Source organism: Lampetra fluviatilis, chromosome 5 (genome assembly GCF_964198595.1).
Source record: "Lampetra fluviatilis chromosome 5, kcLamFluv1.1, whole genome shotgun sequence".
NCBI classification, from domain to species: domain Eukaryota; kingdom Metazoa; phylum Chordata; class Hyperoartia; order Petromyzontiformes; family Petromyzontidae; genus Lampetra; species Lampetra fluviatilis.
The window spans coordinates 22,973,787-22,998,278 of record NC_136279.1 but is presented as its reverse complement, the minus strand read 5'-3'; the positions used below and the strand labels follow the sequence as shown (position 1 = coordinate 22,998,278).

The 24,492-nt window shown below is 56.1% G+C and overlaps 1 protein-coding gene across 12 annotated transcripts in view; it reads left to right on the top strand.

The window, feature by feature from the left end:
- LOC144932770 (DNA (cytosine-5)-methyltransferase 3A-like) overlaps nt 1–24,492 on the top strand; it is a 114,499-nt gene that overhangs the window by 6,599 nt on the left and 83,408 nt on the right. For 9 of the 12 annotated variants that reach the window (XR_013636938.1, XM_078857212.1, XM_078857211.1 and 6 more), the window contains exons 2-4: nt 10,627–10,706; nt 13,988–14,512; nt 14,944–15,460. Coding sequence is in view for 11 of the 12 variants with exons in the window: in XM_078857212.1 (XP_078713338.1) it covers nt 14,081–14,512; nt 14,944–15,460 (949 nt within the window). In the remaining variant the exon portion in view is untranslated. The remainder of the gene's footprint in view (nt 1–10,626; nt 10,707–13,987; nt 14,513–14,943; nt 15,461–24,492) is intronic. The other 3 variants (XM_078857205.1, XM_078857210.1, XM_078857207.1) reach the window with 3 other exon arrangements.

Genomic DNA, 24,492 nt, shown 5'->3' with positions numbered 1-24,492 from the left:
ACAATATAACCATTGTGCCACTGTTCATCCCCAACAACGTCTAAGAATAACTTTATTGCATTAAGTTTGTCAAATAACCCCGCACATGTAATTGAATTTGTCAAGCATAAACTGTGTGGAATTCAGACAAATCACTTTTTAATGTAACGTGTAAACATAGTTTACGTCGAGATCCGAATGCATCTCTGGAATAATGCTCGTGTGAGCCATTGCCTGGCCATTATGATTCAGGCAGTGCACGCGGTACCTGGAGCGATGCATGCACAGCGCCGGGGAGACAAATGAGGCTGAGCGTGGTGCTGACCATACCACCCCTTCGCGCGCCAGCCCAGCGTACGTTGCACGGGGGATCGCTTGTCTCAGCAGCCTGCGTGCGTTGCACGGGGGATCTTTGTCTTTGCAATTCACTATTATGTGCAAACTATTTTTGTTGTGTGTATGTACGTCACTTTTGTCAATCCACTGCTGGATGTGGTTGGGGGTTTGGGGGGGGGGCTTTGGCTATACCCAACCACGCTGGTCAGTGCGGGTTGGTTGAGGATGGTGAGGACAGACGCGGGTGGAGGTGAGCAGAGTACAACTCGCGGGTCTTACTTCACCGCTCTCTGCTGACCACGACGGCCGGCTAACTAAAACAAATTCGCCGAGTGGTCAACATTTAATTAGGGGGAAGGTATACACCTGTTTCCTCGACCAAACACCTGAGCGGATAACGTGCATGGCGATACATTTGTAGCTACCCCACTCAAATAAGATGTGTAAATCATGGCGTACGGGACAGCGCTGGCCATTGTATGGAAAACGCAACTTTTGATTTCAAAACCTCCGCGTGTCTCCCACCGATGTCGGCCCACGTGGTATCGATCCTGCAATGCTCTCTCCTCTGGAGGATGCGGAGCCATCAGCGTTGCACGATATTCTATCAGCTGTAGAGGAGAGAGCAAAGAGGGTGATTAGAAATTGCTTGTTGAATCTCGTGAATTCCAAGGATCACCCGATTATCGCCTGCGCTTGACCGTATAACGTACGGCCCTTTTTGCTGATGATACTCAATAACATAGAAGCAGCAGGGTTTCCTTTCTTGGATAGGGCGAATGATTCCAGGGAACGCTCGCTGCCCGGAAGCCGCAGATGATGATGATGATTTACCCAAAGTATGGTTTCATTTGAGACGTTAAACCATTGTCCGAGGGGGGGGAGGGGGAGTATTTCACTAATATTCCATCTACGGGACAATACGTCACGGCGGTGACGCAGCTATCGAGGACGCAGGCGGTGTAATTGCACCAGACGGGCCCAGGAGTCGGCCTCCAAAGAGGGGGGGGAGGTGAATTGGATTGGGGGGCGGCGGGGGGATAGGGAGCATTTCATTCCTAGTACCGGTGGCCATGCCAACCACGCTACGCCACCGATAAGCCACGTACGCCAGTGTCGTACACCCCCCCGCCCCCACCAGAGGAGCGGTGGTGCAGTGGTTAACACACTGCGCTCCTAACCAGGCCAACCCAAGTTCGATTCTCGCTCATGGCCAACAACGGTGACGAATATCTGAACCGGTCTTGGGGCCTTCCCCTAGGTCGACTCAACCTTAAATGAGTACCCCTGTGCGGTTTTCTAAATTTCGGCAGTGGAGAGACAAAGGCGGCCGTGCGTGGTGCTGGCCTCCTACCTCCCACCAACGTCGCGCACCCTGCCAACCTGAATCGGTACTAACAGTACTTGCCCCAGCAGTCTGTTTCAGGCTCTATACGGGGGATCTTTGTCTTTGCCAACCAGCCCCGAGACTGGTGGTGTTACCGTCTCATGGTGACGGTCATACAACGACAATCATAAAGTGGGACGATGAGCGGTGGCGCAGTGGTTAGCGCGGCTGCTGCCACGAACCCGACCGCAGCTGACATCAGCGGCGAGTGAATGTTACTTGAACTCCACCAACCCCTTGAGCAAGCCGCACTGGCCAGTCTGGTGAAGTATGGCCTCCGTCGCTGACAAGGCGTTGGGAGGGCTTCATCCAGCAGTCGATCGATCCTGGCTGATACTAATAATAATGGATGTTACCCCCATGTACTCCACCAGTCTACAAGTACCATGGTGATGATGATGTACAGGCTCTGAGCGGATTGTGACGGTGGCTGGATAACCAATGATTTGTGCTCGTTACGAACGAGCCCTGCGCGGTGTCTGTGTGCCGCGTGTGTGTGTGCCGCACGGTGTCTGTGTGCTGTGTGTGTACTGCGTGTCTGTGTGTGTGCCGCGTGTGTATGTGTGTGTGCTGCGTGTCTGTGTGTCGCGTGTGTGTGTGTGCCGCGTGTGTGTGTGTGCCGCGTGTCTGTGTGTGCGCCGCGTGTGTGTGTGTGTGCCGCGTGTCTGTGTGTGCGCCGCGTGTGTGTGTGTGTGCCGCGTGTCTGTGTGTGCCGCGTGTGTGTGTGTGCCGCGTGTCTGTGTGTGTGCCGCGTGTGTGTGTGTGTGCCGCGCGCGTGTGTGTGCCGCGTGTGTGCCGCGTGTGTCTGTGCCGCGTGTGTGCCGCGTGTCTGTGTGCCGCGTGTGTCTGTGTGTGTGCCGCGTGTCTGTGTGCCGCGCGCTTTTGCCAATGCACTGCTGGATTGAGGGCCTCCTCACGCCGCGCGCGTCGTGTGTGGATCGTTTAACGCGCACCTCCGATGTGCACGGTTGGCTACGTAGGGTGCAAAGGAAGTTCAACACATGTTACTGACATAGGGGCTGTCCATAAATGACGTCACGCGATTTTGGTCGATTTTTGACCCCCACCCCCCTCGTCACACGGTGTCACAAAAAGTCAGACCCCCCCCCTCAAATATGACGTCACAAAGCTCTGCCCCCCCCCCCCCTAAAGAAAATAAAACATGCTTCAAATCGCTTTAAACTATTGTCAATGTAGTGCGTATTTAATGTGGCGCTGCACTCTGATGTTGTAGGAGAAAACATTTATTAAAAAGTCTATTTAATTAAGTAGAACGTGTTGTCTATATTCATTAAAAGTTGCGCATTTTGATGTGACGTCACATTTCTCAAACCCCCCCCCCCTCGTCACACATCGTAACAAATTTCTGACCCCCCCCCCTCTAGGTGCGTGACGTTATTTATGGACGGCCCCATAACCGAGCAGTGCATTCACCTCGTTGTCAACACCGTGTGTCCGGTTCATTGATCACTCGCCACTGACTCATCGATCACTCGCCACATACTCTTGTTAGCCGTGGCTTGGACTCGAACTGCGCGTACACGCTCTCTTTGAAGCTGCCTTGTTTTTTTATCATAGACGTGGTAGGGTGGGTGGGGGTGTTTGGAAGTACAGTACAGCAACGATGGGGTTTTGCCGTACGACCCTCTCTGCTGACAACGTAACCGCATAGCAGCCCACACAGCACCAGCGCGTTGCGTAGCGGTAACACCATCAATTCATAGCTGCTACAGCCCGGCGTGCCGCGCTTTATCTTCCGAGATCGGACGCACATTCAGAGGGTGGCCTTGTTACAGGGGCGTTGTCGGGCTACGCGGCGGGAGGGGAGAGTGAGGGGTAAGGCGCAGGTAACTCTACCCGGCGTGTCCACGCGTTCTCACCTCGACGCCAAAGGAGGCGCGATTAACGCAGAGTCGTCGCCGGCAGATGATACGGGCAGACTCGGTGGTTGCCACAATGCGTTGCGTAGGCGTTTTTTTTTACAGCGACGCAACGCGTTTGATTTCTTACGTTTGATTGTACGAACGGGGTTTTTGGAGGGGGGGGAGGGTGGTTGACGCTGGTGGCGAGCGCGCCGCGCTTACGCGAACCCGGTCGACCCCCTGGTTTCTATTCCCGGTCAGGGGCAACGTGAGTGAGTGAGTGGCGAGTGATATCTGAACCGGTTCTGAGCTTCCCAACCCCACGGGCCTCTCCCCCCACCCCCACACACACAAAAAAAACACTACTTCACCAAACCCTGCAAGTGACCAACGTGGTGAAGTATATGGCCGGACTGAGGGATGGACACAATGTAATTGCGTTGCTGATGGCGAGATGCGCATTTGCAATAATCGCTCGTTGAAAATGTAGGTGGGGCGGGGAGAGAAAGTCGAGGTCACTCCCGCATCTAACCATCGTTAATTTTGCGGTAATTACTTACGCCCCCCCCCCACCACCGGCTGCCCCAAAATAAGAGATGGACGTGATCGATATCCTCAACTTCATAATGTTATATTTATTGGCTAATTGATGCGTGGGTCGTGAGACGGAGGAGAGTCGCCATCGTGCAACGCAAATCGTCACGTTCAGCAGCGCGCCGGGGCAAACGCCTCCAAATGTTTCAGCGAATTATCTCCCTGTCATCGTCGGGAAGAGCAAGAACGTGCGCGTGTTGGCGGATGTGATGATGGCACCGTGAATGTGATGATGGCACGGTGAATGTGATGATGGCACCGCGGTTGTGATGATGGCACCGTGGATATGATGATGGCACCGTGGATGTGATGATGGCACCGTGCATGTGATGATGGCACCGTGAATGTGATGATGGCACCGTGGATGTGATGATGCACACTGTGACCAAACACGTTTTTGCGAATGGAGTTACTTTCGTGGCGCGTTCCCGCACATTGCGGCGTGTAACTGACAAGAGTGAGTGTGTGTGAGTGTGCGCGTCACGTCGCCGTCCCTCGCAGAGGTGATTGTTGTGTCTGCAGGGGGGGGGGCTCATCTGCTCCAGGAGGTTTTCATGAGCGCGTGTGCCCCCCCCCCTTCTGCGTGTTCTTGTGTCGTCAGCGGCGGCGGTGGTGGTGGTGGACAAAATGGCGTGGCCACACGCGCAGAACAGAGAGGCGCCGCGCATTCGCGGAGCGGGCAACGCCACACTTGTAAACGCGGCCTCGGCATCTCTCCCCGGAACACACACGCGCACACCCCCCCCGCCCGCCCTTCCCGTGTACCGTTTGGTGTGTGTGTGCACGTGTCTTTGTGTGTGTGTGTACACGTGTATGTGTACACGTGTCTGTGTGCGCGTGTCTGAATATACGCACGCACGCGTGTGTATCTGTGTAGCCGCGCGCGTGTGTTTGTTTGTATGCACCTACGCGTGTGTGTGTTTGTTTGTATGCACCTACGCGTGTGTGTGTTTGTTTGTATGCACCTACGCGTGTGTGTGTTTGTTTGTATGCACCTACGCGTGTGTGTGTTTGTTTGTATGCACCTACGCGTGTGTGTGTTTGTTTGTATGCACCTACGCGTGTGTGTGTTTGTTTGTATGCACCTACGCGTGTGTGTGTTTGTTTGTATGCACCTACGCGTGTGTGTGTTTGCTTATATTGTGCCTTTGTGTGTGTGTGTGCGGGTGTGTGTATGGCTGTGTGCGCGCACGGGTGCGTGTACGTGTGTGTGTTAGCAGCTGAGCCGTGTTGCATGACAGCTCCAGCAACAACTGCAGTATCCGCGACGCGCGTAGCGTATCCCTCGTGCTTAAACGCAAAATACACAATTGCAATTATCTGTGTGTACGTTTGTATTATCATTGTTGTGTTTAAAAAACAAAAACGTTGTTTAAAAGAACCCCCCACGAACATCTTCAGAGGGAATGAAAATACTGCACACAGGCGTCTTCATGTCGCGGCATCCTGAACCACTCCACCATTGGGGGCGTCCCCTGTGAACTTGGGGTGATTCCTCGTGACAATCAACGCGACTATCCGTGTCCGTGTGTGTGTGACTTCGTCGGTGCTTGGGCCACACACCCCCTCCCGTGTGCCGTGCCGGCCTTCAAAGGCGCTACTCACTAACAGCACTTGCCCCAACAGTCTGTGAAGGCTATACGGGGCTGGGGGGTCTTTGTGTGTGCGTGCATTGCTCACCCCGGTTCAATTTCCGCTCACGACCAATAACAGTGGCAGCAAAATTCAGGACCCGGTCCTGGACATCCGCCTAGGTCTACTCAGCCTTAATTGAGTATCTTGGTGCGGTGTGTCGATGTAGAGTTCGCCGCGCGGGGACACGTCAGCACCGGGGAGACAAAGGCGGTCGGGCATGGTGCTGGCCACCCCCCCCCCTCGTGTGCCGTGCTGGCCTTCATAGGTGCTGCTCGCTAACAGCACTTTCCCCAGTTTCTTCAAGGCTATACGGGGGATTTTTGCATTTGCATCGCTGACAGTGTACACTACAATCACAACACGGTAAGTCACACAGGCCGTTATCAAATCCACTGCTGGATGAAGGCCCCCCCTCCCCACACACCCCGTTGTCGATCGTGGGCGATGTTTGCTCTTGACCATACTTCACCACGATTGTCAGTGCGCGGGTTGGTGAAGGGAAGGCCTGATGATGGGCGCCCGATTCAAGAGCCGAATGGCTCACAAGGCTGTACCAAATACATGAAACTGAAACAGCAGCATGGGTTCACAATTGGAAATCTCGCGCAAGCGACGCCGAGCCGTGGCCGGGGGAGTCGAACTGGGGGGCCCCTCGGGTTCAGCGGCGCCGCACAGCAACCACGGCTCGCCGCCGGGTGCCCTCCGCCGCCCTCCGACGCAGCGTCCAGCTAACGCGGCGACCGCTGGACGTCCACGCGGCGCGGCTGTTGCCCTTTTGTGCGCCTGGCGTGTGCCAATAGTCGCACACAAAGACGCATGTCCCCCGCGTAGCCTCGACAGGCTTGGCCGTTTAGCGGGTTAGCGCCGACAAAGGCCGGCACGGCCGCCTTTGTCTCCCCCGTGGTGACGTTTACACGCGGCACCAGGTAGGGTAGTCTGTGGGTCTGTCGGTCGGCCGCGAGACGGGAACGGAACTCGCGGCCGATGGGGCAGCGTCGTGCAGCGCGGTGTGGGGCTCTCCTCCGTGAAGTCGTCTCGGGCACGAGTCGAACCGGTCGCGCTGCGCGTGCGCTGCTGATGCTGCTGCTGAGGTGTTGCGTACACGGCCTTCGCACGAAGCAGCAGCAGCTCGCTGTACGCACCAAAAATACCTCTCGGCATTCGCAAAATGGAGTCTCGAGGAGACGGCTGAGAGCGCGCAAGGCCTCGCCGCTCCGTGGACCAAACAAACAAAGACAAAGATCCCCCCCCCTCCTCCGCCCCGTGTAACCTACACGGGATGTCGGGGAAAGTGCTGTTAGCGAGCACCTATTGCCAGCACGACGGGAGCGGTGTGGCATGTGGCAACAAAATCCCGTCCGTCTTTGTCTCCCCGCCCATGATGCGGTTTTTTTGGACGCCTTAAAGAGGTGGAGTACTGTACGCGTTTAATGTCTGTGAGCCGTGCGCTAATCACTACGCCACCGCTCCCCCATGCATACAAAGACCCCCCCCCCTTAGCTTAGACAGCCTGTTGGGTCAAGTGGTGTTAGCGAGTCGTACCTATGATGGCCGGCGCGGCGCGGCACCCGAGTGGGTGGCCAGCACCACGCACGGCCGCGCCCATTACGCACCGCACCAGGTACATGTTTAAGGTTGAGTCGACCTAAGGGGAAGGAGGGCCCATGACCGGTTAGAACAGTCGACGGGTTGGTGAGCGGGAATCGAACCCCGGGCGGCCGGGTTCGCGGCGCGCTGCGCTAATCGCTGCGCCACCGCTCCTCAACACGCGCTCATACGGGCACGCATTCGTTGCACGTGTGTGGCGTGTGCACGTGTGTACGTGTGCGCGTGCATGTCCACGCACACCCATCCGCGCTTATCTCCGCTATACTGTATATGTATCTTCGCGATGCCCGTCAAGGGCTCTCACCGATGGTCTTCGTGTCCCCCCAACGAGCGTGCGGAAATCACCACCCAATGCGACTGTGTGCCGTCTGCGTGTGCACACGCGCGCGCATACGCGCTGTGCACACGGGATGGGCGTGCGCGCGCGCCGCGATGGTTAGCGCACTGCGGTACGCGCCCGGTGACCCGATTCGCGCTCAAGGCCAGCACCAGCTGACCGGTGCCGCGCCTCCCCGACTTAGGTCGACTCAGCCTCGAATTTACGCAGCTGCTGCTGCTGCGATGTGTAAACGTCAGCACTGGTGAGACAAAGGCGGCCGAGCGCGCGCCCTCTGTCCACAACACTTCGGTGCTCCGAGGTGGCCTTGGGTGCTTGGAAGGTGCTCGCCAACAGTGCCTGCCACGGCAGTCTCTGTTGGAGGCTTACGCGATGGGCCGTTGTGCTTGTGCGCATCGGTGTTGTACGGGTGTGCCGGTGTGTGTGTCTGTGTGTGTGTCTGTGTGTGTGTGCAGGTGTGTGTGCACGTGTGTGTGTGTGTCTGTGTGTGTGCCGGTGTGTATGCAGGTGTGTGTGCGTGTCTGTGTGTGGGGAGCGGTGGTGTAGCGGTTAGCACGCTGCACTACGAACCTGGCGACCCTGGTGACGATTATCTGAACCTCCCCTAGGTTGACTCAGCCTCAAATGAGGACCTGGTGCAGTGGTGTGTAAACAAAGGCGGCCGGGCGTGGTGTTGGCCACCCACCCCCTCGTGTGCCGTACCGCCCTTTATAGGTGCTCGCTAACAGCACTTGCCGCTAAAGTCTGTTGAGGCTACACGGAGCGGTAGTGTAGCGGTTGGCGCTCTCACGCCGCTCCGCGGGATTTGTTTTCTGTTGTCTGGCGGAGCGCAAGAAGCCACGGGGGGCGCGGTGCGGGGGGGCGGTCTATCTAGCAGTAGAGCACAGGCCAGTGTCACTGAGTTAAATACTCAAAGACAACAACAACAAACACACGCGCGCCTAAGGGGAAAAGCAAGGACAGTCGCCCTTGCAATCGGGAGCATGCAGCTACCCCGCTACCCCGCCACCCCGATCCCGGGGGATGGGTGGCGGGGTGGGGGAGACCCCGGGGGGTCGTGGCGAACGGAGAGAAGGGAAGTTGCGCAGCTGCCACTGCATCTGGGTGCGAGCCCTGCAGGTCTCACCGGACCCGGGTGCGAACTCCCATCAATGCTGTTCGCGGCCAGCCTCAGCACTCCGTCCTGCGCGGGTCAATGCAGCGGCAGGAGCAGCAGCAGCAGGGCGAGCGAGCGAGACGCGGGTCTGACTCGTTGCGGCAGCGGGGATCGCGTGCAGTCAGCGTCAGTGCCGGATGAAACTGGTGCAGGGCCTGCAGCATGTGATGTTATAAAGGGGCCCTACATAAACAAATAAGTAATTATTAAAACACACATTTTTTTACTTGCATAGTAAGGTAATTGTATTTTTTTTCATTTGCTATGCAGCCAGATAATGCGACAACTCGCTAACCTTAAACACCCAGTCGTTCATAAAAGTCAAAGGCGGTATAGTACTATAATGATAGAGCAAGTGCAGAATCACTGCATGTGTAGCTACTTTTGCTCCTAGGCTAATCACTGGTCAGTGTCTGTACGAGGGACGGAGACCACCCCTCCCATAGCAGAATATTTATTTAGACTGCAAGAGGAATCCGATGAGCCATGAAGCTCTTTTTCACAGATGCGCAGTATTTTCACAGACGTCCAGTAGAGACAGGCCCCTGGGGCAAAGTGCTGCGAGGGAGCGCCTTTTAAGGCCGGGACGGTCCTAGTGTGGACACGTAGCGAGCACGGCGGGGGGCTTGGTGTTGCCCGAAAACACCAAGCCCTGGCCGCCTTTGTCTCCCCAGTGGCGATGTTTACCACCACCACCACCACCCCTTGCATGCCAGGTGCTAATTTAAAAAAGTTTAACTCGGGGGAACAGGTGAGAAATCACTCGCCACTGACGTTGACCGCGGTCGGGAATCGAACTCACCGTGGTGCGAGCTCGGTTTCATCGTGCGGCGCGTGAGCACACGGCTACACGCGCATCGGCATACGTACAACGAATTCATATACACGTGCGTATTACCCTGTATTATACATCAGTCGTTTGAATTATGCACACGCATGAATTATGTATGTTAAAGCGATGCGTTCATGTGTGTTAAGCGTAAATGATTTACTGTAGTGTGTGAGTGTGCACACGCAGCACTGCATTTGTAAGCTAATACACGTGTGTGTGTTCGTACACGTGTGTTTTTATATACAAGAAACTGTGCGTGCATTTAAGGCGACCTAAATATATCTTACACAATTGATGAGCGCCGGGAAATACGTCTCCTTCATTTATCTTTCCACGTAATTGTTTTTATTAAATATCCTGCACAATAAGCCAACGGCCGCACGGCCTTGTGGGAGCAAATCATATCAGAAGCATTGATGGAATACAAGCAAAACCCATGGACCAATTTCGACACCCAGTATCTCATCAGCAGAGTGACGCCTGCTTGAATAAATGCTGGTGAACTTCCAGATGTTAATAGAGGAAAGGATCCTCTCTTTAATCATACGGTCCCGAATTCCATGCAATATGGCAACAAAGGTTACGGCAAACAAATGTTGCGTCAAACTAGGATGACCCAGTATCTAAAAGAGAGGGTCCTTGCCTCTGTTAACATCTGGCAGTTTGCCTCCAGATGGGCTAAGCGGGCAGTGCCGGTGATGGCGTGGCTTTGTCTCAGGAAGCATTTGACAGCGTTGGGTCAATCTACCTATGGATCATCGGCATCTGCAGAACGCAGGGAAGTGGGTGTGCGGCTATCGCTTTTGCCCCTCGCTCGCGCGCGTGGAATAGTGCGGAGTGGTGCGTGACGCAGCGTGTGTGTGTCTCTCTCCGTGTCTCCCTCTGTCCATCTATCCGCAGGGGGAATGACCTAAAGAAGAACGGGTCCCCAGGGAAGAGGTGCAACGTGAAGGACCCCCAGGTCTCTGGTGTGACCAGCGGTGAGGCCTGCAGACACCCTGAGCGGAAGGAGAGCGATGTCGCTCGGTCGCTCGCCCGCTGCTCGGCCATTGCCTAAAGGCCGAGCCCTAGCGACGAATCCGAACGCTGGCGAGCGCAGCCTTTAACAGACTGTCGGGGCAAGTGCCGTTGTGCGAGTGCCTTACTAAGGGCCGGCATGGCGCATGATGGGGTGGATGTGCCGGCGCCACGCCCCGTTGCTGATGTTTTAATCCACAGCATCCAGGTGCTCATTTAAGGCTGAGTCGTTCTAGGGGAGGCCCAGGCCCGGTTCAGATAATTGTCATGGATGTTGGCCGTGAGTGTGTTCGTTAGCGCCGTGCTACGAATCCGGCGAGCTGAGATCAATTCTTGGCTACGGCAAAGTTCAGTGGCGAGTTTTGTGTGAACCAGTACTGAACTCACCCCCCCCCTGCCCCCCTTATTTCCTCCCTCAATCCACACTGATCCAAAACGGTGAAGTATGGCCAACCATTCCCAGTGGTCACCACGATGTGGGAAGGTCTTCATTCAGCAGTGTGTTGACGAAGGGCTGTAAATTAGAACCACTGTACCATGATCGTTGTTGGGTTGGAAGAGCTGCATTTCATTTGTAAGAGGCCTAAAAACTGCAAATCCCGGAATTAGATTTTTTTAAATCCCCTAAGATTCTCTCCGTAATATCCAGGGCTTAAGGCTGGTAGAGTGTGAGTGCGTGAAGCCCTGACTGTGGATTCAGCTGCGTTGAGTGTCTGGCTACCAGGGGATCTTTCAGGGAGGGAGGCATTTGATCGGATTGGGGGCATCGAGAGGAGGAGGAGCAGGAGGGGAAGGAGGAGATTCATGGGCTGGCAGCAGAGCGCCCGCGCCCACAATGTGAAATCTTGGCAGTTGCAAAAATGCAAGATAAGCGGCAGCTATTTATAGCTGCCGCTCTTGTGGATTTCCTTTGGCCGTGGCGGCGTGCCGCTCTCTGATTGATCGCGGCTTTTGGCGCTGCCGTCGAGTTGCGCTGCAGAGGCTGCGAGCGTTGGGCCGCTCGGCCTCTCCGTGGCCGTCGGGATGTTAGAAGCGCCACGGTCTTGCGCAACAACCTCTCTCTCGTGTGCAGCAGCGGTGGCAGCTTTATGGGTAATGCCGCAAGGTTTACATAGTAAGCTATGTTTCGAAAGGTTGCACAACACGGCGTTTGCCGAAATGTTAGCGTACGTGGACTGAACTAGTTATGAGTGTAACGGTATTAGGAGAGTGACCTCGCCACCACCGGCATCATCATCATCATCACCACCACCACCGTCACCACCGTCATCATCATCGTCGTCGTCCCTATTGTACCAGTGCCCAGATACTTTTGCTGGGATGAAGGTAAAAGAAACACGTGAGCGCTGTGGGTTGTAGGGCGTTCGAAGCAACACGATTCATCTGAGCTCGGCTGAGTGACGGCCGCAGAGCGTTGGAGCGAGCAAGCGATGACGCCCCGACGCGGAGGCGTGCGAGCTGTAGGGTGGGTGGAGGCACGGGTGTAACTAACGGTGCATCGGTCGGTTTGGCGATCAACAGTGACCCCGCTTAGGCTGACGATCCACGCGTCGCACGCCTTAGAATCAACAATCTTCTTTGAAACCAAAGTTCCCGTTGTCACATGGGTCGGTAGCCCCGATGTTGTCTCTCCGTGAGTTTCTATCCTGTGCCTCTCCTCCAGTCACATTCACCGTCCTCGCATCTCGATCCACCGCATCCTCGGTCTCCCTCTCCTCGTGCTCCTGCCCCTTCTCAAACCGTCTATGTCTGGGCCCCCCTTAGCCTCGGTAGTAATCGATCCATCGTTATGCCCCAAGCTGGGAACGTCGGGGAATGAACCCAGTGCAAGTGCTGACAAGCAGCCGTCAAAATGTCAAAGACCGTTTTTGAGATCTTTATTGAATGTGAAAATGTAAGTAAATAATGAGTCTTGTAATCATTTATGTATATTTCATTGTCGATACAATTAATATTCCTCATCATATCGATCAGCCATGCTCAATCCACTGCTGGATTAAGGCCTCCCCAAGCCGCCGGCAGCTCGAGTGGACCGGCCGTCGCGAGGCGGAGGGGCTTCACGCGGCGCCCACACAATAGCCGAGCGTTATTAAGCCACGAGAAAAGGGTCCCCTGGCCAGCGCTGTGCTCACATTAACGTCAATTACACCGGCGTCTCCCCCCTTTGTTCCTCATTCAAGAAGCGGGTCCTGATTGTAAGAGGGACCCGCCACCCATTGTTTCCACGGGGGGTATTTGTCCCGCTGCGTTTTCCAGCTGGGGAAATACTAACTGACGGAGCGATGTGCGCGCGCGTTTACGAGCGCGCACATCGCACCCCCCCCCCGCCCCCACCTCGTCCACCCGCCCGCCCACGCTCGCTCGACTGGGCCCGGGGGACGGCTCCCTGTGGTACGGGGCCCGGGGCCGACACCCGCGGGTTATCGCGATCGATGCCCCGACGACGTGCGGGACCGCGCGGCACGGTGTGCGGCCCGTGCACGCGGTCACTCCGGTGCAGCAGCAGCAGCAGCAGAATCTGAATCTGCATTTACGCTGGAGGAATCTGATGAGCTATCGAGCTCTTTTTTCACAGATGTCCAGTAGGGGCATGGGGTCAGAACGTTGCAAGAAAACACGACGAAAACAGCAGCGTCGTTGTCAGCCATGATCAATCCATTGCTGGAATGATCATCAGCCGTCACCGTCTCTCACGGCCCCCCGACTTCACGATCTGTCTAGCACCCAGTAACGACTTGCACTCGGTATTGTTTGCGTAATTATTAAATGATGTGCACTCTGGGGTGGAGCTGTGGCGCATTGGTTAGTGCACTGCGCTACCAACCCAGCGACCTGAGTTCGATATGTGGGCCACGACTAGCATGGTGAAGTATGGTCAAACAATTCCCCCTCCACTGACATGGCTAGCAGTGGATTGACAAAGCACAGCAGTTTGTAGAAAACAATTCACTCTTCCCCTCTCCTGTATTTGAAAGCGATAGTTGTGTGTGACTGGATTTGTACAAAGTGACACAGGGTCCACACGTAGCCGTGTGTCAAAATGTACAAACCGCAGCTCCGATTAAGCGCGGTTCGCTACGCACGGTGCGAAAGAAGTTGACCATACATCGTGGCTTGCGTCCTACTTTTCGGGAGCGCCTTACGCTCCAACGCAGGCGCGTGCAACGCTCGTGCCATTGCAAAACGGGACGCCGCAATCTGGGCGAAATATTTTGTCCGTAAAATGTTTTAAATAATTCCGCAGCCGCTCGACCCCCACGCCGGCACCGCTGACTCGCGCGCCGCATCGCCCGCTGTGCCAGGGAGCCGGGGAGCCGGCCGGCCGGCACCGCCGGGAATGGCGAGCGCGCACAAGGACCTCCTCTCCTCGGAGCCGCCCCCGCTCCCCGGGGGGGGAGCGGCGGCGGTGGTGATCGCGGCGGCGGCGGTGGCTGCGGCGGCGTGCCTGGGGGCCGGCTGCTGCGAGTCCGCGGGCGCCATCGGCGGAGGAGGCGGCGGTGGCGGAGGAGGAGCGGGGAAAGGCGGGGGGCCCGAGGGGCCCGGCTTGCTCGCCGTGGAGGTGGCGACGCCGACGGCCGTGGCGGCGCCGCTGCCCGCGCGCTCGCTGGCGCCCAAGGCCGGCGACGGCGGGGGTCGCGGCGGCCGCAAGGAGACGCGGCTCAAGGAGAAGGAGGGCGGCGAGAAGGAGGGCGGTGCCTGGATGTACATGGAGCCCGTGCGGAGCCAGGCCCGCAGCCCGCGCCCCGCCTGGCAACCGCCGCACCTCGAGGTGATGCTCGTTAACGATTGCTCGTAATCGTTGATCCGGACGATTGCCGTAGTGAGTGAATGTTGGGGGATCGCGAATAGATTCGCGAATCGATTGGTTCGTCGCCTGCAGGGTTTGTGCGAAGCACGCGAACCGGTGGACGCTTGCCTGCACGGTGCGGAGCAAGCGTCGCGAGCACAAGAATTGACGTCGAATCGCTCGATGCGAGGAACTCGGATCACGTGCACTGGATCGCAGGACCGTGACAGAGGGCGACAGCTTCTGGAGGCCTTCATTCGGCAGTGGATTGATCATGGCCGATGTTGATGATGATGTCAATGGGGGAAACCGCCCGACGAGGTCAGCGCGGTACCCCCGATAGCGTCGCACCCGCACCCCCAGTTGCCACTGACTCCACGATCGGTCGTTTTTCTCCCCCGTGACTCCGGCAGCGGCAGCAGCAGCAGCAGCAGCAGGAGGACGACGAGGAGGAGGACGAGGACGACGAGGATGACGAGGACGAGGACGACGACGCGGGCTACGGGATCGGCGAGGAGCGGCAGGGCTGGGTGTGGCGCAACGGCGCGCAGCGTGGCCGCCGCCGGGGCGTCCGCCAGCCCCCCGGCTCCCGTGCCGACCTCTTCTCCCGCGGCGGTGGCAGCGGCGGCGGCGGTGGCCGCGGCGGCGGTGGCGGCGGCGGCGGTGGTGGTAGAGGCGGAGGCGGTGGCGGCGGTGGCGGAGGCGGAGGTGGGCTCGGCGGTCAGAGCGACTTCGAGAGTGGAGAGGACGAGGAGGAGGAGGAAGAGGACGAGGATGAGGACGACCTGGATGAGGATGACGATGATGACGAGGATGAGGTGGACGAGGTGACGGGGACGAGGGCGGATGGCGGGGAGAGGCGGAGTGATGGTGCCGTCCCCCCGCCCAAGAAGAAACTGCGCAAGAAGCGGCCGCCCTTGGACGAGTCAGGTGAGACCGCGTGCACTCCGGTTGCCCGTTGCAGGCCCGGCTACTCTTCATTCTCTCGCGACTTGCGAGAAGCCGTGGGGGGGTGGAGGTTGCAGGGGCTCGCTTCCCCAGGTGCGGGTGACGACGCGCACGCGGGCGGGCGGGCGGGCGGGCGATGGAGCGTTGACTGGAATGCGGGAGTGATGTATGAATGGGCGCGGGACCGGGTCTCCGGGGAGATTTCAGAGCTCCCGTCCGGCGTAGTGGGCTCGCGAAGCCGCCGCCGCACGACGGCCGTTGCCGATCGCGTGGCTCGTATTCAAGTCCTTGCGAGGGCTCGCTACACTTTTTGCTCCGGGGGGCAAATTCAATTTCGTGCCCTGGCAGGGTCGTTGAGATCTGCCGATCGTGCCCCTTTTATGCACGAACCTCGATCCCGGTTGCGTTCTTGGGGTGGTCCGGCATTTGCTGTGGTGCCCCCCCCCTCCTCCCCGATGTGGAACTTCCTGCCGTGGGAGATCAGGCTCTCGGATCATTGTGTTGAGGTCTTTAAATCATAATTCGTTTTGTTCCACTTTGGCTCTCATCCTGCCACCCAGTTCTTTAACATATTTCTCCCTTTCATAGGTGCTAAATTGTTATTAATAATTCGGGCTCAGTTACGGAACTGACACGTGTTACCGAAAAGCAAGATCAGAGGGGGGCTGGTGTTTCTCACTTTCTCTTCAAATTCGAGGCATGGTCCACCTCTAACCACACATTTAAGGCCACGGCCAGTCCGTGCGAGGTGGTCCCATGCCGGCGACATGGGAGGCTTCTGTGGGTAAACGATGAAATGCCGCTCTGCTCATCAAGACCGACGCGGTTGCCTCTCACCACTTTGCTGGGAATGTTTAGAATATGAAACATTTAAGTTCGATTCTTTTTTTAATATTTTCATATTTTGGTATCAGCAGCAAGCAATTAGCCACCGCTGAGTACAACAACAACACGTAGCAACACGAAACAGCCAAATATATATATTTTTAAAACATCACAACTGAATGTGTCACGTCCATGCACTAATCTAATCGGATTGGAAAACATCCACACTCTAGACAAATAACAAGATCCAAGGCCCAGAGCTTGATAATCATTATCTAACCATTACACAACTAGCGAAGCAATCAATTTGCCTCCCGTAAAATGTGACTATGGGGCCGTCCATAAATGACGTCACGCACCTGGTGGGGGGGGGGTCAGACATTTGTGACTATGTTTGAGAAATATGACGTCATATAAAAATGGTCAACTTTAAATAAATATAGACAACACGTTCTACTTAATGAAATAGACTTTTAAATAAATGTTTTCTCCGACAACATCAGAGTGCAGCGCCACATTAAATACGCACTACAATGCCAATAGTTTTGTGATGTCATATTTGAGGGGGGGTCTGACTTTTTGTGACACCGTCTGACGAGGGGGGGGGGTCAAAAATCGTCCAAAATCGCGTGACGTCATTTATGGACGGCCCCTATGCCGTTTACTAGGTTATGCATGCACACGTTTACGTGTGCGCAGCGTCGATGGTAATCTTTGCACACTCGTGGATAATTCCTCACGAGCGCATGGGCGCGCGGGAAGTTTTGTCAAGAGTCTCTTAAAATCCTGGTGGACGTCACTTTGCCCATCGTCACAGCTTAACATTTTTTATTTCCGTCCTTCTTCCGAGAGGCCGGTCAGACCGGGCGCGCGAATTCCTCGCGCGAAGTGGGCGGCGGCTAAAGCCGGCCAGACTCTTCCGCGGCAATAAACGCAGCGAGTGCGACTGACACGGAGATGTCGGCGATTGGGACGAACAGCCGCCGTCGGTGGCGGGGCTGGGGGTTCGGGGGTTCCGCCTTCGAGTGAGCGGGGAGGTGGGGGTCTCTTGGAGCGCACGACGGCACGGAGTGCCTCGCTGCAGCCCTGGGTGACTGCGCTCGCGGGGAAATGAAGCTCTTTCTTAGGTTTTTTCGGTAAAGTCACATAGGTATTTTTTAAAAATTGTATTTTACTTTTATTAATTTTAATTTTTTACCTACGTGACTTTACCGAAAAAACCTAAGAATATGAACCCTTGCAGTCACGAAAGCTTCAAATCTAGAATGAAGCTCTTTCATTGCAAAGGGGCTCGGTTGCCGCTCGCCGCACGCTCCGCTTCGGCAGGGGCCCGGCCTGGGATGGGGCGCGGGCTGAAGGGGACGTTAGGAGCGTCGTGCGCGGCGTGGTGATGGTGGGACGGAGAGGCGTCGCACTCGCCGTCCCGAAGCGCCGGCTCCGCGGTTACTTCTGGCCGCGCTATCGGCCGATGCATTCCTCGGTAAAAAAAAAAACACTCAGCCTAGTAAATAAAAAATACAAGTCGAGCAACCTGTCATGGCAGTCGTTAAATCTTGATCGTCTTAATATGGCCGCGCTGCTCGGGGTTTTTCACTCGCAGGGGCCCAATAATCCCGGCGCCATGAATCATGGCGACTTCACACAGGTAATGCAATTCATTTCCTCCTCTCGAATTGTGTTTTTTTTTTCCTTTCTGAAAGAAAGACGCCGTTCCGTCGTCCGTGCCGGCGATTCTCCTCTCCTTTGTTCGGGCAGGTGAGGCTTGTTCCCTGGTAAATTTCGGTCAGTGAAAATTAACTCCCAATATTCCCCGCGCTTGCCGGAGATGAATACCCACGGAGTAGCAGAGCAAAGCTCCAAGAGCGGCGCTTTCGTGAGCGGCGCGCTGCCTGTGACGTGGGTGCCATTGACAAAGTTGCGGCCATTATTAGCCGAGCGTGGTCATTACCTGCCCAGTGGTGGGTCTCGTTTAATTTCGCTTGAGGCGCGTAACGGGACGGAATCGGCGTGGAAGCCGCGCGATGTCTGCCGCAGAGAAGAGGGCCCCGTCTCGCTCGCGCTGCGGGTAAGGACTTAGCCGAGTGGTTGAGCGTGATGGCAACTCACGCAAAATAAAAACTCTATGCGCTCGATAATAACAGTGGCCTTACAAAAATAATTGGCAATGTTCCAACTGATGACCCTTCAACATTGGCACCTCCGATTAGCACGGTTGGCTATGTACGGTGCAAAAGAAGTCCAACATACTGTACATGTGGAAATGGCACAAATGCGATCTGCTGTGAAGAATATGCTCTGGAGGGGGAAGCCCATTGCCCAAAAGCTCACCTCTTTAAATATTTTCATTTTTGGCCACAGTGTTATCGACGAGCGTGTTGAGCTTTTTTTGGCGTCATTCGTGCGCCACTTCCAACGTAGCAGCGAAAGAACATGATTTGTGTTTACGTGATGGGAATTGGGTTGTTGTCGTTGCTTCTGCCGCCGCCGCCGCCGTCCACCGCACACCGATGATGCTCCTTGACGCTGTCGCCGCCACATCGCGCCGATTGAGCGATCGCGTTGCGATGAATACCTGGATTGCCCTTTGGGGTATGGGGGGTGGAGTAGGTGGGGGTGGGGGAGTGCATGAAGCTGGGAGGCAGGGAGCAAAGATAAAGCACACACGCGCACACAGACGAGCCACTCAAAGCGGGGAAATTTAACTCCCCGGATAGAGTCGGGACGTGCGTGTGAATTAAGCGATTACGTGAAGAATAAAAAAACGCCACGGGCGATCACCGCTACATCACGCATCCAGTTTCGCGCGGGCATTGCCGCTAAATTTAGAAAGCACGAGAGGAGGAGGAGGAGGAGGCGTTGCCGGCGGGGCTAACCTCGGGGTTCGTGGGTCGCTGTCCGTCGCCTCCGTCCCTCCTCCTCTCCGTCCGCCGACGCGGAGCGCGACGAGCGACGTTGCGGCGCTGCGATGTCTCACTGAATATTGTCCGGGTCCCTGGCAAGGCTGGGGTCGGTGAGGCACATGGATGCGGTGTGCTGGGTGGCACAGCTCGAGAAAACAATCCAGCATACCGGTGTTCGTTAGACCCGTGTGTGTTAGACCCGTGTGTGTTAGATTGGAGTGCGTTGGGCCAGTGTGTGCATTAGGCCAGTGTGTGCGTTATGCCAGTGCGCGTTCGGCCTGCGCGCGCTAGCTAGGCTGGTTTGTGTGCTCGGCTCACGAGGGGGACACCGCAAGCGTGTGCGCAGACAACCTCCCGGCCTGCCGGCGTAGCAAGAACGCAACGCCGATGATTCCCCAGGCTCGCTCCTCCAGCGGCTCGCTCCCACCTCGTCATCGTCGCTCCCGGCCGTGGGGGAGGTCGGTGCTGTTGGAGGGGAAGTCACCAGCGCCGTCTGTCTTAAAAAATTTGTCTGAGTAAAATATTACGGGCCGGCGGGGCGGTCTCCGGCCGCGGTTAAGTAATGGAGGGCAGTGAGCAACGATCAATCACTTACCTCGATTGGAACCATGTGTGCGTCGGTCCGCGATAATTGTCCTCTCTAGCGAGGGAGATCTGGTCGACCGGGACAAGGGAGCGGCGCTTTGTGGTTGTTGGGGGTTATTTTTCTCTCTCCCTCTCACGATTTGCTTTCAGGAATTTGTGGCTGTAACACCGGGCGCACGTTGCTCTGCTCTCGAGAGCGATGTCACAGGCTCTTATGTTCATTGTGCATTGAAAGGAATAATACTCTGCTGTGCCGTGGTGATGTCCACAAGCGTTGCCAGATGATTTCCGCAAGAGCAAACGCATCGCCTCCTCGTGAAGTGCGCTGCGGTGTTTGTACGTCGAATCGCACTGGACGTAGCCGGCCATGCTATAATCGCATAGAGCTGGACAAGTGTGCGTGGCCATCTATTAAACTTTCACAGCCCACACTTAAGGCAACGTCGCACTACAACGCGTGCGTGTGTGTGGTGTGGCGCGTGTGTGTGTGCGTGTGTGGTGTGGCGTGTGTGGGACGCGGTAGTGTCGCGGTTAGCGCGCTGTGCCACGAACCCGGTGACCCGAGTTCGATCCACGCTCACGGTCAACACCGGCGACGATTATCTGAATTGGTCCAGGGCCTCTCCGAGGTCGACTCAGCCTCAGATGAGTACCTCGTGCAGTGTGTAGTAAACATCGCCACTCGGGAGACAAAGGCGGCCGGGCGTGTGGCTGGCCAACCACCCCCTTAGTGTGCCGTGTCGGCCTTCGTAGGTGCTGGCTAACAGCACTTGCCCCAGCAGTATGTTGCAGGCTGTGTGTGTACGTTCGAGTTTATTTTGTTGAACCAGCCGAGAGAGCGAGAGACGAGGATAGTGCCATGTGCAAGAGTGACCCCCGTTGTGTTACACTGCACGTGATTAATGACGCGAGTTTCCTCACCCCCCCCACCTCCCCGTAGCGGTGAACTTATTATGCGTGGATTTACACTCCCCAGCGCACCTTTTCTCCCTGCGTCTTTCCACCCGAAGCACCGCTCTCCCTAAGCCCGTTGCTGGAGTCCTCGTAGACTCGTCACAAAGCGGCGCTCGACGGTCCAACCGGTTACGCGAACCGTCGAAGGGGCCGTCCATAAATGACGTCACGCACCTAGGGGGGGGGGGGTCAGACATTTGTGACGATGTGTGACGAGGGGGGGGGGGTGTTTTAGAAATGTGACGTCACATCAAAATGCGCAAATTTAAATAAATATAGACAACACGTTCTACTTAATTAAATAGACTTTTGTATGTTTTCTCCTACAACCTCAGATTGCAGCGCCACATTAAATACACACTACAATGACAATAGTTTAAAGCGATTTGAAGCATGTTTTTTTTTTGGGGGGGGGGGGGGGGGCAGAGCTTTGTGACGTCATATTTGAGGGGGGGGTCTGACTTTTAGTGACACCGTTTGACGTAAGGGGTGGGGGGTCAAAAATCGTCCAAAATCGCGTGACGTCATTTATGGACAGCTCTGAAGGGGTTCGTTGAAGGCGCACCCGGGGGGGTGGGGGGGTGCCTCGGATGGGTGGGTCCTGGCGCAAGGCTGCGGAGGAGCGGCTGCTGCCCGCTGCCCCCTGCTCCACGTGTCCCTCCCCCCTCTCTCTGTCTCTCCATCCTCGTCACTTTGATGCTCCTGCTGCTGATGATTGCTGCACGGACGCTCGCGTGGGAATGCCAATTTCTGCCCCCCCACCCACACCGCACAACACAACAACGTGTTACCGCATTGTCTCGACTTCTTCTTGTTATCATGTGGCCCATGTAGATATCAGAGACAACAACTGTAATTGCACATTCGGGTGGCACAGCAGAGTTGTGTATCGCCGTGATTTCTCGCGACGGTCGAATATTTTTTAATTATATTTGTAGCCACCCCACCCCAGTATTTTAAAGCGCCAGGTTGGGCTGCATGTTGTTTCCCTGAGCGGCTTATGATCCAGAGAATACGATATCATTTTAAAAAAAATCCTATTGTATTTGCCTCGTTTATTTTTTTTAAATGGCTTTGTGAAAAAAATAAACCATTTCTCTAGCTTTACTCTTTGGTTCTTTCGGTAAAGTCACGTAGGTATAAAATACAATAAATCACGACGTTTCGGGCGCAACACAAGAGTCCGTCATCAGGTGGGAAAACATGGTCTGCTGCTGAGGCAGACTGTTGTAAAAGGTTTGAAATGGGTGTAGCCCAAGGGTCATAAAGAAGTTGCCGGGGCTCGTGATGTTAATGTGAGAAATTATCTATTTTATTTATATCTCAGAATTTTGGCGGCATTTTTTGAAAACTGACGTCAACGCGCGCGCGTGTGTCTGGGTCGAGATTTTATCGCACCCTTTGTGACACTTTGAGTCGACGTTGAGCCGGGGTGGGGGGTTAGCGCGACGAGAGGAGACTAAATACTGCTCGTCACTTATCCGCCCTCACCAATTGACCGCTCCGCACTGCGCGTATCCGAGATCCATTTCACATCTCCGCCAACACAGTAACGCCTCACGGTCCCCCACCCAGCGAGTCAGATGTGCAACGTCGTTGTACGGACCCCTTAGAACAAGCTTCATTATCACGGCCACTGCAGTTGCGGGCGCCGTATCGCGGATGTGGTAGCCGGTTCCGCTGCGGCCCCAAGGGACGCGTTCTTATTCCGAGGGGATTGATGTCCCACTCTGTCGTGGGGCTGCACTCTGACTGGCGTTCGCTCTCCGCGCGTTCCTCTGTGTCGCAAGGGTCGCTCGCTGTACGAGCGATCTCCTTCCCCCCCCCCCATAGCGGTGTAAAAATTAATATTTTTATATTTCCACTACATTTGACAAATACTGGCTTTTCAGGTTTTCTTGTCAAGCGCAATGGCTTTGCAGCTGACGTGGGGGGAGAGAAATAAGGGGGGGTTGGGATTAGGGTAAAGTTACCGGGTTAGGGTTTTGAATTCTCTTTTTTTTTACGTTCGTTTAAAAGCCCAGCTCGCAGCGTACTGCGGCAATTGCGAGTGACTGTGGAGACGAAGGGCGAGCGGGCGTGGGAGTTGCCTGCGCGGCGACAGCTTCTAGGAAATTTCAGATCATTTATCTCCCTCGCCCGTCGCTCTCCCCTCCATTGCCGCTCACCTGCGCAAGAGTGCGGTCCAGCAGCAGCAGCAGCAACAACAAAACACGCCACGGTACCGCCATACAGGCGCGGGGATGCCTTCACCCGCGCAGCGGATCGATAAAGGTGCTGCGTGGAGTTCTCTCACCTGAAGACGGTTGCTTGTTGTTGCGATCGAAACGTCGTGATCTATTATAGTTTTTACCCACGTGACTTTACCGAAAGAACCAAAGAGTTTGGATTCCTGCAGTCACGAAAGCTTCACATCACACGTTTACGAAATTTGGGTTTTATAATTTTTTGGTGTCGAGTCGCGAGAGCGCTCCCACGTTTCCGCTGCGCTCGTCCCCGGCGTGTTCCTCGTAGCAAGGCGCGCGATTTTTTCGTGTCGTTTCTTTCCAGGGAAATCGTCGGCGTTGGCGAGGCTGAGCGTCGTGGTGGTCGTCGTCGGGGGACGGTGGCACGAGGCCCACGCGAGGCCGGCCACGCCCGCAATAAAAACACTCTCCCAGTGGGTTGGCGGCGGCATGGGAGGGGGTAGCAGCACAAGACGCGTAAACTTGAATCAAACAAAGTCTCTCTGCTCCAGGCTCAAAGCCACGGGAATACAGCCAAGAACTGTGTTGTGTGTTACGGTTTATGTGCGCCATGAAGGAGGGCCATTTCCCAAAACTTATCTTCTGAACTTATTTATTTTTCTTTTAAAACCGCAGTGTTATTCACGAATGTGTTTGGAGGGTTTTTTTTGCTGCGTTATTCTTGTTTGTGCACCACTGCCAATGCAGCGTCACCAAATCTTTTCGAGGAATTACGGACAGCTCTGGCAACCTTTGCCGCTTGTGGACCGAGGCGGCCACATTCCATCAAGAGACGCCGCGTGAGCACGTCTCTCACGAGCGTTCCTTCTCGGATCCACGTAACCCTCTTCTTCGTTAGTCTCCTGATATCGTTCCCCACGTGCTCCTCTCCATGCTGGAGTGGTCTGCTGTGTATATGTGTGTGTGTATATTTATTAAATAGACGGACGTGCGCTGCCTGGGCTGTGACACGCGCTCTGTTTCGGGGGCCCTGTCCGGCTGTCTCGGTGGCCGTGACGGCGGAGTCGGCAGCCCAAAGGAGTCGAGCGTTCGGGACGAGATGCGGGAGGAACGCGCCGGGCGGCTCGTCGCTATCGTTAGAGAACGGCACGACGGGTTTGGTGGTGGTGGTGGTGGCGGGGGCTGTTGGGTTGGGTGGGGGAGGCTTCATCCAGCAGTGGAGTGACCGTGGCTTGACGCGCGAGCCCGTGACACGTCCACCCCCCCCCCTCTCGGCCATTGTTTGTGCGGAGGGGAGCGGGGAGGCAGTGCGGACGTCCCCCCACCACCAGCCCCACCCCCACCACTAACACCACCACCCCCACCACCCCCACCACCACCACCACCCCCACCAGCCCCACCACCCCCCCACCGCCACCACCAGCCCACCCCCCCGCCACCCGCCTCACGTCGCTCACCCAGAACCCAAACAAACCCAGACAGAACGAGAGAGAGATGGAGGGGAGAGCCGCGGCTGCGTTCTACGGAGCGGGACGCCGGGGGGAGGAGGGGTGATGGGAGGAAT